We start from the raw sequence: 15,470 nt of genomic DNA, 5'->3' as shown, positions 1-15,470 counted from the left end.
CATATATATTAGTTACATTTATTATTTTATAGCCCGTTTTTTTTAATAAATAGTGAATAAAACTGATGAAAAAATATATAAATATATGGAAATAAAAAAAAATAATTAATTAATAAAGATAAATGAAGAGAGGATAAGAAAAATAAATTACTTATAAAGCATGTTGCATGTTGTACACCTCCAACATTTAAAATTAAGGTTTAAGCGTTCATATATTTTATCATTAATTTTATATAAATATAAATTTTTGTCATATTGTTCCATAAATAAATTTTATATTTTTTTTAATAAAATAACAGATTATATATATTTTAGTTTATTTAAAAAATTAATATTTTAAAATAAAATAGCATTTCGTATAATTACATTAATTTATAATTATTTACATTTATTATTTTATAGCCCGTCTTTTTAATAAAGAGTGAAACTCGTTAATAAAATTGATAAAAAAATATATTTATTTTATAGGATTAATGTGAATATATATATGGTAAGAGAAAGAAAAATAATTAATTAATAAAAATAAATAAGAGAGAATAAGAAAAATAAATTACCTAAGATGATTTGAATTATTTTGTAGAGAGCATGTTGTGCACCTCCAACATTTAACACCTCCAACATTTAAAATTAAGTGTGGTTACATTTGTATATAGTCTTTAAAATTTGAATTATTGATCAAATTATATAAAATTTACTTTGATCTAATATTCATTTACATTTTTTTTATTCATAATCAACCTCCACGGATATGACTTACACTTATAAGGTCTAAAAATCAACCATAGACTATATTACTAACTATTTTTTTTCTTATTTATCATAAACGGATTATTTGTGAGTCTAACTGTTATAAAACAATGTGCAGCTATAAATAATTATATTAATTCGGAAGAGATGAAATGAAGAACTTTTGTCATTATATGTTACTTTGGATTATAAATCATCCTCTCCAGTTTAAGGTTAGTAAGATATATGTTGTTTATTTTTTTGAAAAAGAGAAAGAATAGAAAGCTTACCACAGGTCGAGGAGAGAGTGAAATTGCCTTCATCTCCAGTTCGAAATCCTCAACGTTGAAGCTGTCACTCGGCGTCTGCGGATCGAAGATCGCTCATCTAGTGCATGATAGTGTCTCGCCCGTCCAAAATCCTAAGTAAAAAAATGAATGAACATGTGAGAAAGAAAAGTTCACAAATATTTGTATTGTTTTTCTCTTATGTTTAACGTCCATTAATTTATCATTTATTAAATTTAACGTTTTTCTCTTATTTATGTCTAATTTTTCATTTATTAAATTAAACGTTTTTTATATTAAGATAAAATAATAAAAATAATAATTAGGAAAGAGAAATTAGTAAAATAAAATAAAAATGAATTAGTAAAAATAAATTAATAATTATGGTAATTATGATAAGAGAGAAACAATTATAAAATGTTAAAAAAAATAATAAGCCTATGTGAGCTGTGATTGTGGTGAGAGCGTGTCACCTACATTTATTTCATTAAGCATCATTATATATATATATACCAAAATTAATTAGTAGAGACATTAGGAGTGGACATAGCGTCTAAAAAACTATTTCTATTTCCCACTTTTTCCACACGTAACCAAACGTCGAACTCATAACTCTTAGTTTCGTGGCGACTCTCAAGTCGTCGTGAGAATGAATTAATATTGAAAAAAAGTTAAAATAGGCCTATAATATACTTTCTATTAAAAAAACTCTCAATCTCTTCTAGATTCTAGATTCCACGGGATTGTAAGATATGAAATTGTTTACGAAGCCTTATTTTAAAAATTTCATATTTTTTTAAAATTAAATAGTAGTCATTTATTTATTTATTTATTTATTTATATATATATATTAAAAAGACTATTAATGAATTTTAAATGTAATGGTAGATGGTTAATAAATTTAAAATTAATTATCAGTCTTTTTTATAAATATATATAATATAATATATATATATATTTATTTATTTATGAAAAAGACTCCTAATATATTTATTTGTGAAAAAGAAAACTATTAATTTTATAGGTAGATGGTGAATAAATTTAAAATTAATTAGTTGACTTATTCATAAATAAATAAATATATATTTATTTGTGAAGAAAACTAATTAGTAGATTAAAAGGTGTAAGTTTATAAAATTTAAAATTAATTAGTAGTCATTTTTACAAATTAATATATATATATATATATATATATATATATATATTTGTTGAAAATACCATTAATGAATTTTAAATGTAATGGTAGATGGTTAATAAATTTAAAATTAATTATCAGTCATTTTTATAAATATATATATATATATATATATATATATATATATATATATTTATGAAAAAAACTCCTAATATATTTATTTGTGAAAAAGACAACTATTAATTTTATAGGTAGATGATGAATAAATTTAAAATTAATTAGTTGACTTATTCATAATTAAATAAATATATATTTATTTGTGAAGAAGACTGATTAGTAGATTAAAAGGTGTAAGTTTATAAAATTTAAAATTAATTAGTAGTCATTTTTACAAATTAATATATATATATATATATATATATATATATATATATATATATATATATATATATATATATATTTGGTTAAAAGATTATTAATGAATTTTAAATGTAATGGTAGATGGTTAATAAATTTAAAATTAATTATCAATTATTTTTATAAATATATAATATATATATATAATATATATATTTATATTTGTTTATGAAAAAGACTCCTAATATATTTATTTGTGTAAAAGACAACTATTAATTTTATAGGTAGATGGTGAATAAATTTAAAATTAATTAGTTGACTTATTAACAAATAAATAAATAAATTTATTTATTTTCGAAGAAGACTAATATTTAATTTTAAAATATAGGTAGATGGTGAATAAATTTAAAATTAATTAGTACTCTTTTACACACAATATAATAAAATTAAAATATATAACTAAAACAACATCAGGATATTCTCATATTATAATATATTAACTATTTATATTATTATTTTTTTAGTATTTTAAGGACCCAAAATTTTAAATTTGCATTGACCCAAAATTCTTAACACCGACACTATTTGCGGGTTATGTTTTTAATCCGTATTCATATATATATATATATATAATTGATTTTTTTTTATGTCCATGTAAACATGGACGGATGGAGTGGCTTAAATGATATAAAATGTTAAACAATGATATATATAACAAACTATTATATTATAATGTTCAAATAATTTAATTTTTTAATTAAATATTAAAGTGTCGAATCATGAACAAGAGAGACATCTTTCATGTTACTACGAATTTTCAATTGTTTTATTACTAAAACAAAATAACTAACACATTTAGTTCAAAAATATTTCATAAATTTTCCAAAAAAAAAATTACTCATTTATAGCATATATTAATATAATATGAAAATTTATTCTTAAAAAACGGTAAATTATACACAAAAACTCGTTTAAACAACATTTCGATTAAATTAACCATTTTAAATAATTTTATAAACTTTATATACCAACCAAAATTTAGTTCTCTGCTCACTTAATGTCACTCGATGATAACGTTCAAATTAATATTTTTTAATAATAAAAGTTAAATAAATCAAAATCATCAAACATATTGTGATAAGGTAATGTGTATTGATTGAATGACGACAACTATGATATGTTTCGATAAAAATATTGTTATGTTCTGAAAATTATGAAACTCAATATTCAACCTTTTTTAATTAAATTATTTAATACACAAATGATGTTGTGCAAAAAAGTTAGAATAAAACAAATTCACGAGCTATTAAAAAAATGGATAATAATAATAACTCTTTTAACACTTTTAAATTTATAAATAAGTAGGCTAAATATTTTATAAAAGTAATAAATAATTATTTTGTTTGTCTCAAACATATAATTTTTTTACAAAAATAAAATTATTTACCACTTAGAACATCGTTTATATAAAAATAAAAATTAATCAAACTATTTATCTTTAAATATCGTCTTAACCAATATAGACATAAAAAATCTCATATATATTATTTGAATAAACTTTCAACTGTGATATATTTAACTTCATTAAAAACATTATATATAAATTAAAAATTAAAAGACTTAATATATATTCCGATCAAAAATAAGTAAAAATAAAATAGAGCAAGAGCAAAGAAAAAATAGTAAATTGTATTTTAAAACTTAATATATATATTTTGAATAAAAAATAAGTAAAAAAAAAATAGAGCAAGAGTAAGGAAAAAATAGTAAATTATATTTTAATACTGGATACAAAGTTACACTAGTGAGTTAAGCCCACCTCAGCGCATGTGAGTTACGTTTTAATCCATGGGTCATTTTTTCAACGATTTGAGGTGTTCAATTCTTTGTTATTGTTAAAATATAATATATATATATATATATATATATATATATATATATATATATATATATATATATATAAAAAGATATTATCACAAATATTATAAAATATGATAATATTATTATTATATAATTTATATTATATTATATTATTACATTATTTTCCTAAAAAAAAAAATTAATGTCAATATATATTAAACATAAACTATTTAACCAAAATATATCAATTCAATACAAATTTTTATCTATTCTAATATGGTATTAGAGTTAAAATTTTGTTCTTTAAATTACAAAATTTAATTTTCTACTGTCTCTATCTATGTTTATTAATTTTGTTTTCTTTGACTAATTTAGTAACAGCAATTAAAGAATATTTAAAACAAGATACATACAATACATCTTTAAGTTGCAATTCATGAAATACTTCAACATCTATACACCAAGATCCATAAGTTAAATACATAATCTAAGTTGTTTCTAACATCTTCAAATTAATAAACATATTTTTGTTATTGCAAATATGACATTAGTCTCATGAATCAATACGCAATCTATTTGTCATACTAATTTGTTTATTAATGTTAAAATTATAATCAAACAAATTAAATGAAAACAAATTTAATAAAAATTAAATGAAAACAAATTTAATAAAGAATACTTACCTGTATAGGAAGTAGAGCTACTTCCTTTATTTTTAATGTCCTCATATATTTAGAAACTGTTTATAAATCTTTTAACTTTTCTATTGTCATGTCAGAAACATCTTCAAAATTAGCAAATTAGCTGCAGCATGTGCTTTCCCGTTTATATTCTTCTTCTTTCTATGATAATCCCTGGTTTTTTTCCACCAATCTGGATATCCCGTTCATATGTTGTAAAATTGATATCAATTTGTAATTCATACCTTTTTTTTTTATATTACTTTCATATCGTGATTGAACCTCTAACAACAATTTGACTATAGTTTTCTTGGACTGAAATTTTTTCCAATCTTTGGCTCGATCGAGTTCATTATCCAAGCTTTAACTAGAGAATCAACAATACTCCATTGGTCACGTTCATCACCTTTTTTAGGCTGAGGATATGATCCATTGATGATATCGCTTTTAATCTTCGCCTGAAGTGCTAGGCGAACGCTTAAATTTCAGCCAAAGTGTGTGTCTTTTCTAGTAAAAATTGCATAAGAGATATTTAGCTCTGGATGATCCGCTGCATGAATAACTAACTAATCATTGTTGTATTTTCTTTTAACTGCAATAGTACAAGTTATTGGTAATTGACTCTCGATCGTAAACTGTTAAGCGATCAGAGCCAAGATTTGCACTAGAGTTTGACTAGGACAAAGAATAATCACATATGAATCGATAGAGAACAAATGAAATTTTGAGAGGAAAAAGCGATTAAGGCTTTTGTACCATTTCATTCATCTTATATAGTGTTACACTTTTAGGATAAAAGTAATTCTACTTTTATCTGTTAGAAATTAAAGTAATAATAATAATAATAATTAAGGAGTCTTTAGTTGTTAAAGAGAGCCTCTTGGATTGTCCAAGACTCTTGATCTTACCTAGTAATGAGACTCTTCATGTCTTTTTTTAATGTCTTAGTTATGCTTTATTTTATTTAAGGATTGTAATCGTGTTCTTATTTACATCAATTTCAATAGACAGATTCTCATTCCAGTTTTGCTTTTCATTCTCTAAATTTTCTATTCACTTTCATATATATTTCTTCACGGTTCGATCATCGGAGTCCCGATTGTGACCTCGTTACATGGTATCAGAGCTTTGGTAATATTGTTGAAGAAGATATCGTTGTTATTCGATATGGAAAGTGGTGGTCGTGTAGCTGGACTCGGTTTGGAGTTGTTAAACCAGTCAAACTACCGGATATGGAAAACTTGTATGGAATCGTACCTGGTTGGGGAAGATTTGTGGGACATCATCGTAGACGATGATGATGTAGCTCTTGAGGATGTTGCTGAAAATGCGGAAGCATCGAAGAAGCGGAAGAGACTCAACGCGAAGGCAGAATTTGTGTTGAAGAGGTCAATCTCCCATAATCTGTTTGAGCACATCATCGGTTGTGGATCTGCTCGTGAGATCTGGGAAACGCTTGATCGTCTTTTCAATAAGAAGAACGAGGCTCGTCTCCAGATGCTTGAAATGAGTTGGCAGCCGCAAAGCAAATCGGATCTGTCTCGGAGTTCTTTCTTAAGGTAAAGAATATTTGCTCAGAAATTTCTTTATTGAACCCAGATGAGAAAATCTCAGAGGCTCGAACAAAGAGGCATATTGTTCGAGGACTTCGACCTGAATATACACCATTCATCACCTCGATTCAAGGTTGGGCTCAACAACCTTCACTCGAGGAGTTTGAAAATCTCTTGTCATCTGAAGAGTCGTTGTCCGCACAAATGGCTGGAACGAGTATAAAGGAGGAGTCGAACAGTGCGTTGTTCGTGAAGAAATCGAGCTGGAAAAAGGGAAAGTCGAAGAAGGAAGAAACATGTCAAGATTCTTCAAATATTCCTAAGAAGTCCCTTAAGTGTTTCAGGTGCGGCAAGATTGGACACTTCAAGAGAGACTGTCGAGTAAATTTGAATGGAAATTTTGCTGGTTAAAATTTCGGAGAAAAGTCTAACCAGCGTGTTGAGGAGGACTATGACAAGGCTTTTCATGTCGATGTGACGACTTCGAAGGAAAAGAAAACAGAGGTTTCTCATGGTAAACAGGAGATCGATCAAAGGTGGATCGTCGATTCAGGGTGCGGACATCATGTTACTGGAGATGGTTCTGTGTTCTCGTCGAGTCGAATTCATAATGGGGGCGCTGACATTGTCACGGCTGATAACTCGGTTCACGAAGTTAAAAAGGAAGGATTAATTGTCATTGAAAGCGATAAAGGAGAATCTATTACTCTGAAAAATGTCTACCACGTTCCAGGAATTCAGAAGAATCTCTTCTCGGTTGCAAATGTTGAAGACGCTGGAAATCTGGTGTTGTTCGGTCCACATGATGTGAAGTTCTTAAGGAACGTGAAAGAAATCAAGGCTGATGTGGTTCATACTGGAACTCGGGTAAATGATCTCTTTGTCCTTTCAGCTTCAAATTCATACATAGAAAAGGTGAACGACAAAAACACATCCTTTCTATGGCATGCAAGACTTGGGCATGTCAATATGACTAAGCTCAGTGTTATGTCTCGAAAGAAACTTGTCTAAGGTCTACCTGAAGATCTGAGAATTGAGGAGGGCAGTGTGTGTGAAGGATGTCTATATGGGAAGGCTCATCGACTTCCATTCGACAACTCTGTATCGAGAAGTAAGGGTCCTTTGGATCGAGTTCATAGTGACTTGATAGGACCAACTCGAACTGCCTCATACTCGGGAAGTAAATATATGCTGTTGTTTGTGGATGATTTCTCCAGGTTCACTTGGGTGTACTTTGTGAAAGAGAAGTCTGAAGTGTTCTCTAAATTTCTCGAGTTCAAGGAGACGGTAGAAGGAGAACAAGAAAGGAAAATTCGAGTATTGCGGACAGACAATGGTGGGGAATTTTGCTCAAAAGAGTTTGAACTGTTTTGTAGGCAAAATGGCATAAAAAGAGAACTCTATTGCCCTGAGACCCCGCAACAGAATGGGATAACTGAAAGGAAGATTCGACACCTTACAGAGACTTGTAAGTCTTGGCTGCATATGAAGAATATACCAAGGCAGTTATGAGCAGAAGGCATGAGTTGTGCTGCTCATGTCATCAATCGAGTTCCGCTTAGCCCAAATGAGTTCAAATCTCCATTCGAGATGCTTTTTGGTTTTAAGCCAAATGTTAAACATTTTCGAGTTTTTGGATCTACTTGTTATGTCCATATTCCAGACTCGAGAAGGAGCAAATTGGATGCGAAGGCAGTCAAATGCGTGTTTGTCGGCTATGACCAGAGAAGGAAAGGGTGGCGGTGTATGGATCCATCAACTCACAAATGCACTGTGTCGAGAGATGTTGTTTTCGACGAAATTTCTTCACACTATATGAAGGATGTTGAAGAAATTGTTCAGACTGATCTTCCCATTCCAACATCTACGGGAAGCTCCTGTAGTAGTAATAATAGTGACAGGGGGAGCCCTGACTTAGCTCAAGATACTTCAGTCGATGAAGGAGCCAAAGGTGAAAGGTTACCAGGAAGTCCACATCAGGAAGAATCAAGTCAACAATAGAATGGGGAATCTCGACCAAAAAGGAACATTGTAAGGCCCTGTCGATTCAGGGATGATAATTTTGTAACAACATTTTCTTGTTTCTTGGCAAACGCAATAGACGACGAGGAACCCACTTCTTATAATGAAGCAAAAAATGTCAAGGAATGGGTGACAGCAATGAAGGAGGAAATGCATGCTCTCAAGAAGAATGAGACATGGGACGTTGTTCCGAAGCCTCCTGATACTCAAGTAGTCACATGTAAGTGGGTGTATCGAATCAAGCGAAAGGCTGATGGAAGCATAGATCGATACAAAGCTAGATTGGTCGCTCGAGGATTCTCACAGAAGTATGGAGAAGATTACGAGGAGACATTCAGCCCAGTTACGAAGATGACGTCAATTCGCACTGTGTTGGCCTTAGCAGCAAGTTCTCGATGGAAGTTGTGGCAATTGGATGTCAAGAATGCATTTCTCTACGGAGAACTTGATCGTCCAATATATATGGAACAACCACCTAGATTCGAGAAGACTGATGGTTTCCAATTGGTCTGTAGACTTAAGAAGGCACTATATGGATTAAAGCTAGCCCCGCGTGCTTGGTATGGAAAGATTGCAGAATATCTTCAATTTTGTGGGTACAAGGCTTCAGAATCCGACTCAAGTCTGTTTATAAAGAAGAGTCAAGGACAGATGGTGGTGGTGCTTCTTTATGTGGATGACATAATCTTGACGGGCAGTAACTATGATGAGGTTGCTCGTCTACAAGATGAGCTCTCGCTTCGTTTTGAGATGAAGAAGCTTGGTGAACTTGGAACCTTCCTTGGTCTGCAAATCGAAAATTTTGATAAAGGGTTGTTTGTATCGCAGATCAACTACGCAAAGAAGTTGGTAGAAAATTTTAGTATGACTGATGAAAAAAAGAGCTATATTCCTCTCGACGTAAATCCTAGACTTAGTCGAGACGAAAGAACATGTCTACCAGATCCTCGTCCTTATCGTGCTCTTATGGGAAGTTTGATTTATCTGACTATAACAAGGCTTGACATTGCTTATGCAGTTGGAGTGGTGAGTCGATACATGCAGGAGCCAAGGAAACCACACCTCGAAGAAGCGAAGAAAATTTTGAAGTATATTAATACCTCACTAGATATTGGTCTACTATATGAGAAAGATGCGAAATTTGTCTTGCAAGGATATGCAGATGCTGACTTTGCTGGAGATCGAGACGATCGAAGGTCCACATCTGGGTTTGTTTTTCTTTGTGGAAACACTAGCATATCTTGGAGTAGTAGGAAACAAGGATCGGTATCCTTGTCTACAACAGAAGCGGAATACAAAGCATCAACTCACGCAACACAAGAGTGCATATGGCTTCGTAGACTATGGGAGGATTTTCATGTCAAGTTTGATCATCCAGTTCCTATACATGGAGATAATTTGAGTGCTATTAAATTGACTTCAAATCCTGTGTTTCATGCGAGGACAAAACACATTGATTTGAGCATCACTTTATTCGTGAAAAAGTATTAGAGGGAATCATTGAGATGGTTGCAGTAAGAAGTGAAGATAATGTTGCTGATATCTTCACAAAAGCACTTCCTAAAGGTCCGTTCGAAAATCTACGATCTAAGTTGGGACTAGTTCATCGGGCATCACTTTAAGGGGGAGTGTTAGAAATTAAAGTAATGATAATAATAATAATTAAGGAGTCTTTAGTTGTTAAAGAGAGCCTCTTGGATTGTCCAAGACTCTTGATCTTACCTAGTAATGAGACTCGTCATGTCTTTTGTTTAATGTCTTAGTTATGCTTTATTTTATTTAAGGATTGTAATCGTGTTCTTATTTACATCAATTTCAATAGACAAATTCTCATTCCAGTTTTGCTTTTCATTCTCTAAATTTTCTATTCACTTTCATATATATTTCTTCACGGTTCGATCATCGGAGTCCTGATTGTGACTTCGTTACATTATCAAATAATAAAACTATTAAAAACAAACTAATATCAGTTACATAACTCATTTACAACTCATAAATAATTTCAATTTATTGTTTTTTCAATAATATTTCAAATACATCGATCACAACAATCACTCGCGAACTTGATGATCAACTAAGAAATTATGGAAAACAGTGTTTGTATGGCAGTCAAGCAGAGTAGCACCAAAGCCGCAATAACAGATATAATTGCCCATGGGGTGTTGAAGTATTTATGCTTGAGACTTGCGCTCCATTTGTTCCAAGGGCGCTCACAATATCCATTCAAGTCTGTGGAGATTTTAGAATAAGTATAAGAATCAGATGTTACAATGTTCTTTGTTAACTTCCCAAACATATTGACCACGAAGTTGGCATCTACTATTAGGTTGTGAAAGATGCTGCGATGTGTAAGAAAGTCGACATCATCGGATGAGGCAATTAGATGATCCATGAATATCACATAATCACAGAAAAATCTACATATAATTAGAATAACATGATCAATTATATATATATATATAATTACTTTCACTTGAGTTTATGATAATCATGGGATATATTACCTCCTCCGCTTGTGCCCTTTTTGACACAACTCTAATGCAATCAAATTTCGAATCTCAAATTCAGAACTATCAGTTAAACCCAAACTTGGAATCTTTAACTTTCCTTCCTTAAATGTTATGTCAAATATGCTTCTTTTTTCGGATGATGAGGACGCAGTCAATCTAACATTGGCTTCTTTGAGCTTTGTAACCGACTTAACAAACACCTTTTCAATTTGTAATGGAGAAGCAGTAGGCGAGCTTTCATTGAATCTGAAGCATATAGCAATGTGGATAATGTCCAGCAAATGGTATACGTTTTTGGTAAATAATTGCTCAATTTCTTGGGGAGTCAAACCATCATTTATAAACCTTTCGCCAAGGAACAGGTTAGACATGTCTTCCCGCGTCCAACCATACATTTTAAGCTTGTGATAAAAGAAGACTAAGATTTGACGTTTGAGTTCATTACAAAAAGAGGGATGAGGATGAATAGTGTTAAACAAGATTTCAAGTATGAAAAATGGAATCTGATTCTCAATTAATAACATGTCATTCTCCAACGCAATTAACAAGACCATGGAGTTAATCACTGGGTCTTCATCAATGATTTCAGGTCCCATCATCTCATACCCAAAAAAGAGTTGGATAATGAAACATCCATCCAACACGAGGATTTGGACTACTTCATCACTCGAAAGATAGCATATACTCTCCGCATAACATTTTCTTACTTTTTCTTCATGCGGCACGACGGCTCGGATCAAGCAGTCTACACTCTGGTTACCTGTTCTTTGGAGAATATTTCGCAGGTACCGAATCTTGTTCTCTTCCATAGAATCTAGGCCAGGTTTGCCTCGGTGATAAGGACCGATGGCGATCACCTTCGGCTCGTACAATTCCTCGTTTCCATCCCGCAATACATTGGGAACCCTGAAGATGCATCTTTCCGGATGTATGGGAGTTAAATTTGACACCATTTGATCCATACGTTCGGTCAACGTTTCATTTCCTCGAGTCATCTCTTTTACTATCTGAATGAGATTGAAACTCTTTAACTAATTAGCCATTATGAACACTTGTAATGAATTTAATTACCTCTTTGTCGTAATAGCCTCACAAGCTTACATTGATATTTCTGCTTCCATGATGATAATTGGAAATATAAACTAACTATTGAATGAAGTAGTCTCTCTTTATGCACTTTCATCCACAACTTCCAATTTTCTCCATCTTCCTCAAAAGTCAAAATAAAAAAATACTATATCATATAAACGTTCATCCCTCACATAAATTTTATAAGAGATGTTGATAGATAATGAGATTGATGAGAGAATTTTTATATAATTTTTTAATTGATCATATATTAGATTGGCCTTGTTCTTTCAATTGGCTTTAATTTTATTTCAAATTCTAACGTGAAATTCAACTAATAAGGATAATATGTATTAGAAAAAATGCAATTAAAATAAGAACTGAATTATGATTAAATTTGTACTGAAATCATTAAACTATTGATCTTTTAGGTAACGGACTTATTCTTGATCAAAATACATTACAAAAAAAAGTAGTTAACTTTAATGAGTAATATTTCGTATCTAAAACCAAAAAAAACTTGGCAATATGATAAAATCCCGTCCCTTTTTCCATATAATTGTCAATTGGAAGCTCTCCATTTTTTATTTTTATCAAAAGTGACATTAACCGTGGCTAAATTCGGTCAATATTGATGTATACTGCTATTTTTGTAATTATTATTTGGACCAAAACAAAACATTGCATATATATCCCACAGTTGTCCTGGTTATGCAAGATTTATTTTAATGCTTTCTTTGATTTTTGTTAGAGATACTTTTGTCTAAGTTAGTTTGGTTTTGATCAACATAAAAAAAATCAAATATTATATGGGTAAAAATGACTAATTTTTCAAAATATATCCTGTTCATGACTTATGGTAATTCGCTTCTTGTCACTACATCAATTTGTTAGTTTTCTATGATTACAGGTGTCATAACTTAATTATCTATACTGCTTTAATTTTCTCCATGCATATGAAGTGCCGTAAATATTTTGTAAAAGAATCATTTTTAAAATAATAATAATAAAAGAAAATCTTATGTTGACTTATATCTAAATGATTGAAAATGATAAACTAATTTTACTGTTAAAACATACTATTATTTTAAAAATGTTTTAGTTTCTTAGCCACAGTATATAACATATGCAATCACTCGATAATATTTTGACCTTGTTAAAATTAAACCATTGAATTGTTGCATTTATTACGAAGAAATGAGAATCCTATTAAAAAAATTTAGCTAGGTGTGTTTTAAGAATAAAATCATAATGTATGAATATTTTGTGATGGTATCAAATTCAATATTGAAATAATGAATTAATACAATTAGAAGATTATCTAATATACAAATAAATCAATGAATACAATTACAAGATTATCAAACATATAAATAAATCAATTCATCATATATATATATATATATATATATAAAAGGGTCTAATAATTTATTATTATATATTCTTTAGAGAAACCCTTCAACCATCTTAGCATAATATATTATTATATATTCTTTAGTTTTTTTTCGCGTCTTATTTCCGCATCTTAGCATTGCACGCATCTTCTTGCTATATTAGTTACTTTTTTCCAACCTTAATGGCGTCGTGCCCTTACCCATTTATTTGGATTTCTTCCTCCTCTACACAATTATGTTGCTCTATCCGACGACGTCCGTCCCAATCATAGCCATCGTGTTCCCACCGTTCCCTACATCTAGCTAATGATGGTCCACCTCGTCCCTAAGATCTTGCTACTTTATGTACTCCCCTAAGTCTCTAAACTTGTAGGCGCTGAATTTCAACCATCCCGAACGTGGAGTGTGTTTACTATGAGTGCGAGATGTTGCCCCCATCTCATATATGTCACACACACTTTATATACATTGGTTTCGACCGATATTTCAAGAAAAAATATGAGTCACTCTTGGTGTACTACTTCGTTGTGACTTGTGTGTACTTAGTATAGGTCGATGGTGTTGGGTTTTGCAACAACAAAACTATGGATCTTCTTCGAAATCAAACCTGTAACAAATCAGTTTCCAAATCGTCTATGACGACAAATAGATTACGAAGACTGAAATAGCACAAAGCAATAAACGACAACACAATATACGTGGTTCGGTCAAAATCGACCTACGTCCACGGGAGGGATAAGTTTCACTAAATCAAAGAAATGTCAATAGTAGAAAATTACATGCCCTGCTCTCAAATGAAAGAGGTGATTATACTAGGAATGACTGGACTACTCCACAATCAAAAGCTCCCTCAATCTTTCTCTCTAGATCAGGCAAAGAACAAGAAGAAGAAGGAAATCAGAAAACTCTAGATCTGTAATTAACTCTCTCAACCTTACTCTGTTATGAGAAAAATACCCCAAAAAAGTATTTATACTCTAACCTATTTTCATAAAAGAAAACTCTGACCCGTTTACCCGGAATTTAAAACCCACCCACAATGGCAAGGAACAACTCAACAATTCTCCCCTTTCTGAGCCATGGGAGAATGTTGCTATAAACATTCATCATCGTGATGCTCCTGCCAGAACCATTCCGGCTTTGGCACAACATATCTCATGTTTGCCTATTGGCAAGCCCTTTGTTATCATATCTGACCCGTTCTCATCTGTATGCACTTTCTCCAAGTATAACTCCTTCTTTTCGAGCACTTCACGGATTCAATGGTACCTTCTTTGGATGTGTTTTGAACGTGAATGGAAACTTGGATTCTTTCTCACATGTATGGCACTTTGTGAGTCACTAAATACCACAAACATATCTTGTGCAATGCTTATTTCTTTCAACAATTTTTTCATCCATCTCATTTCTTTACAACATTCAGTAATGACAATATATTCAGCTTCTGTAGTAGACAAAGCAACACATTTCTGTATACGAGACTATCATGATACAGCTCCTCCTCCAAAGGTAAACAAATACCTTGAAGTTGATCTCATAGTGTCAATATCACCACTTATATATGAATCTAAAAACCCTTCAACATGTGGCTTTCCAATACCATAACACAAAGCGTATTTGGAGGTCCCTCGAAAATATTTCATTAGCCACTTAACCGCTTCCCAGTGTGTCTTACCGGGATTTGAAAGGAAACGAATAAGTACTCCAACCGCATGAGCTATATCCGGTCATGTACAGACCATTGCATACATCAGACTGCCTATTGCTGAAGCATATGGAACACTGGACATTTCTTGTCTTTCCTCTTCATCCTTGGGAGACATTATCTTATTTATTTTCAAGTGTGTAGCCAATGGACAAGCAACTAACTTTGCCTTG

At 31.0% G+C, this 15,470-nt stretch overlaps 1 protein-coding gene across 1 annotated transcript; it reads right to left on the bottom strand.

Moving 5' to 3' along the window:
- Positions 1-10,846: 10,846 nt before the first annotated feature.
- Positions 10,847-12,125, bottom strand: LOC124944679 (UPF0481 protein At3g47200-like). Its single transcript, XM_047485005.1, has one exon. It carries the CDS (start codon positions 12,123-12,125, stop codon positions 11,121-11,123), a length of 1,005 nt encoding a protein of 334 aa, XP_047340961.1. The 3' UTR covers positions 10,847-11,120.
- Positions 12,126-15,470: the final 3,345 nt, after the last annotated feature.

This window comes from Impatiens glandulifera, chromosome 1, assembly GCF_907164915.1.
Source record: "Impatiens glandulifera chromosome 1, dImpGla2.1, whole genome shotgun sequence".
Taxonomy (NCBI): domain Eukaryota; kingdom Viridiplantae; phylum Streptophyta; class Magnoliopsida; order Ericales; family Balsaminaceae; genus Impatiens; species Impatiens glandulifera.
This window is presented reverse-complemented; position numbering and strand designations above follow the sequence as displayed.

Coding starts and splice junctions, on each gene's coding strand:
- LOC124944679 (XM_047485005.1), bottom strand. CDS start 12,125: ATGACTCGAGGAAATGAAACGTTGACCGAACGTATGGATCAAATGGTG.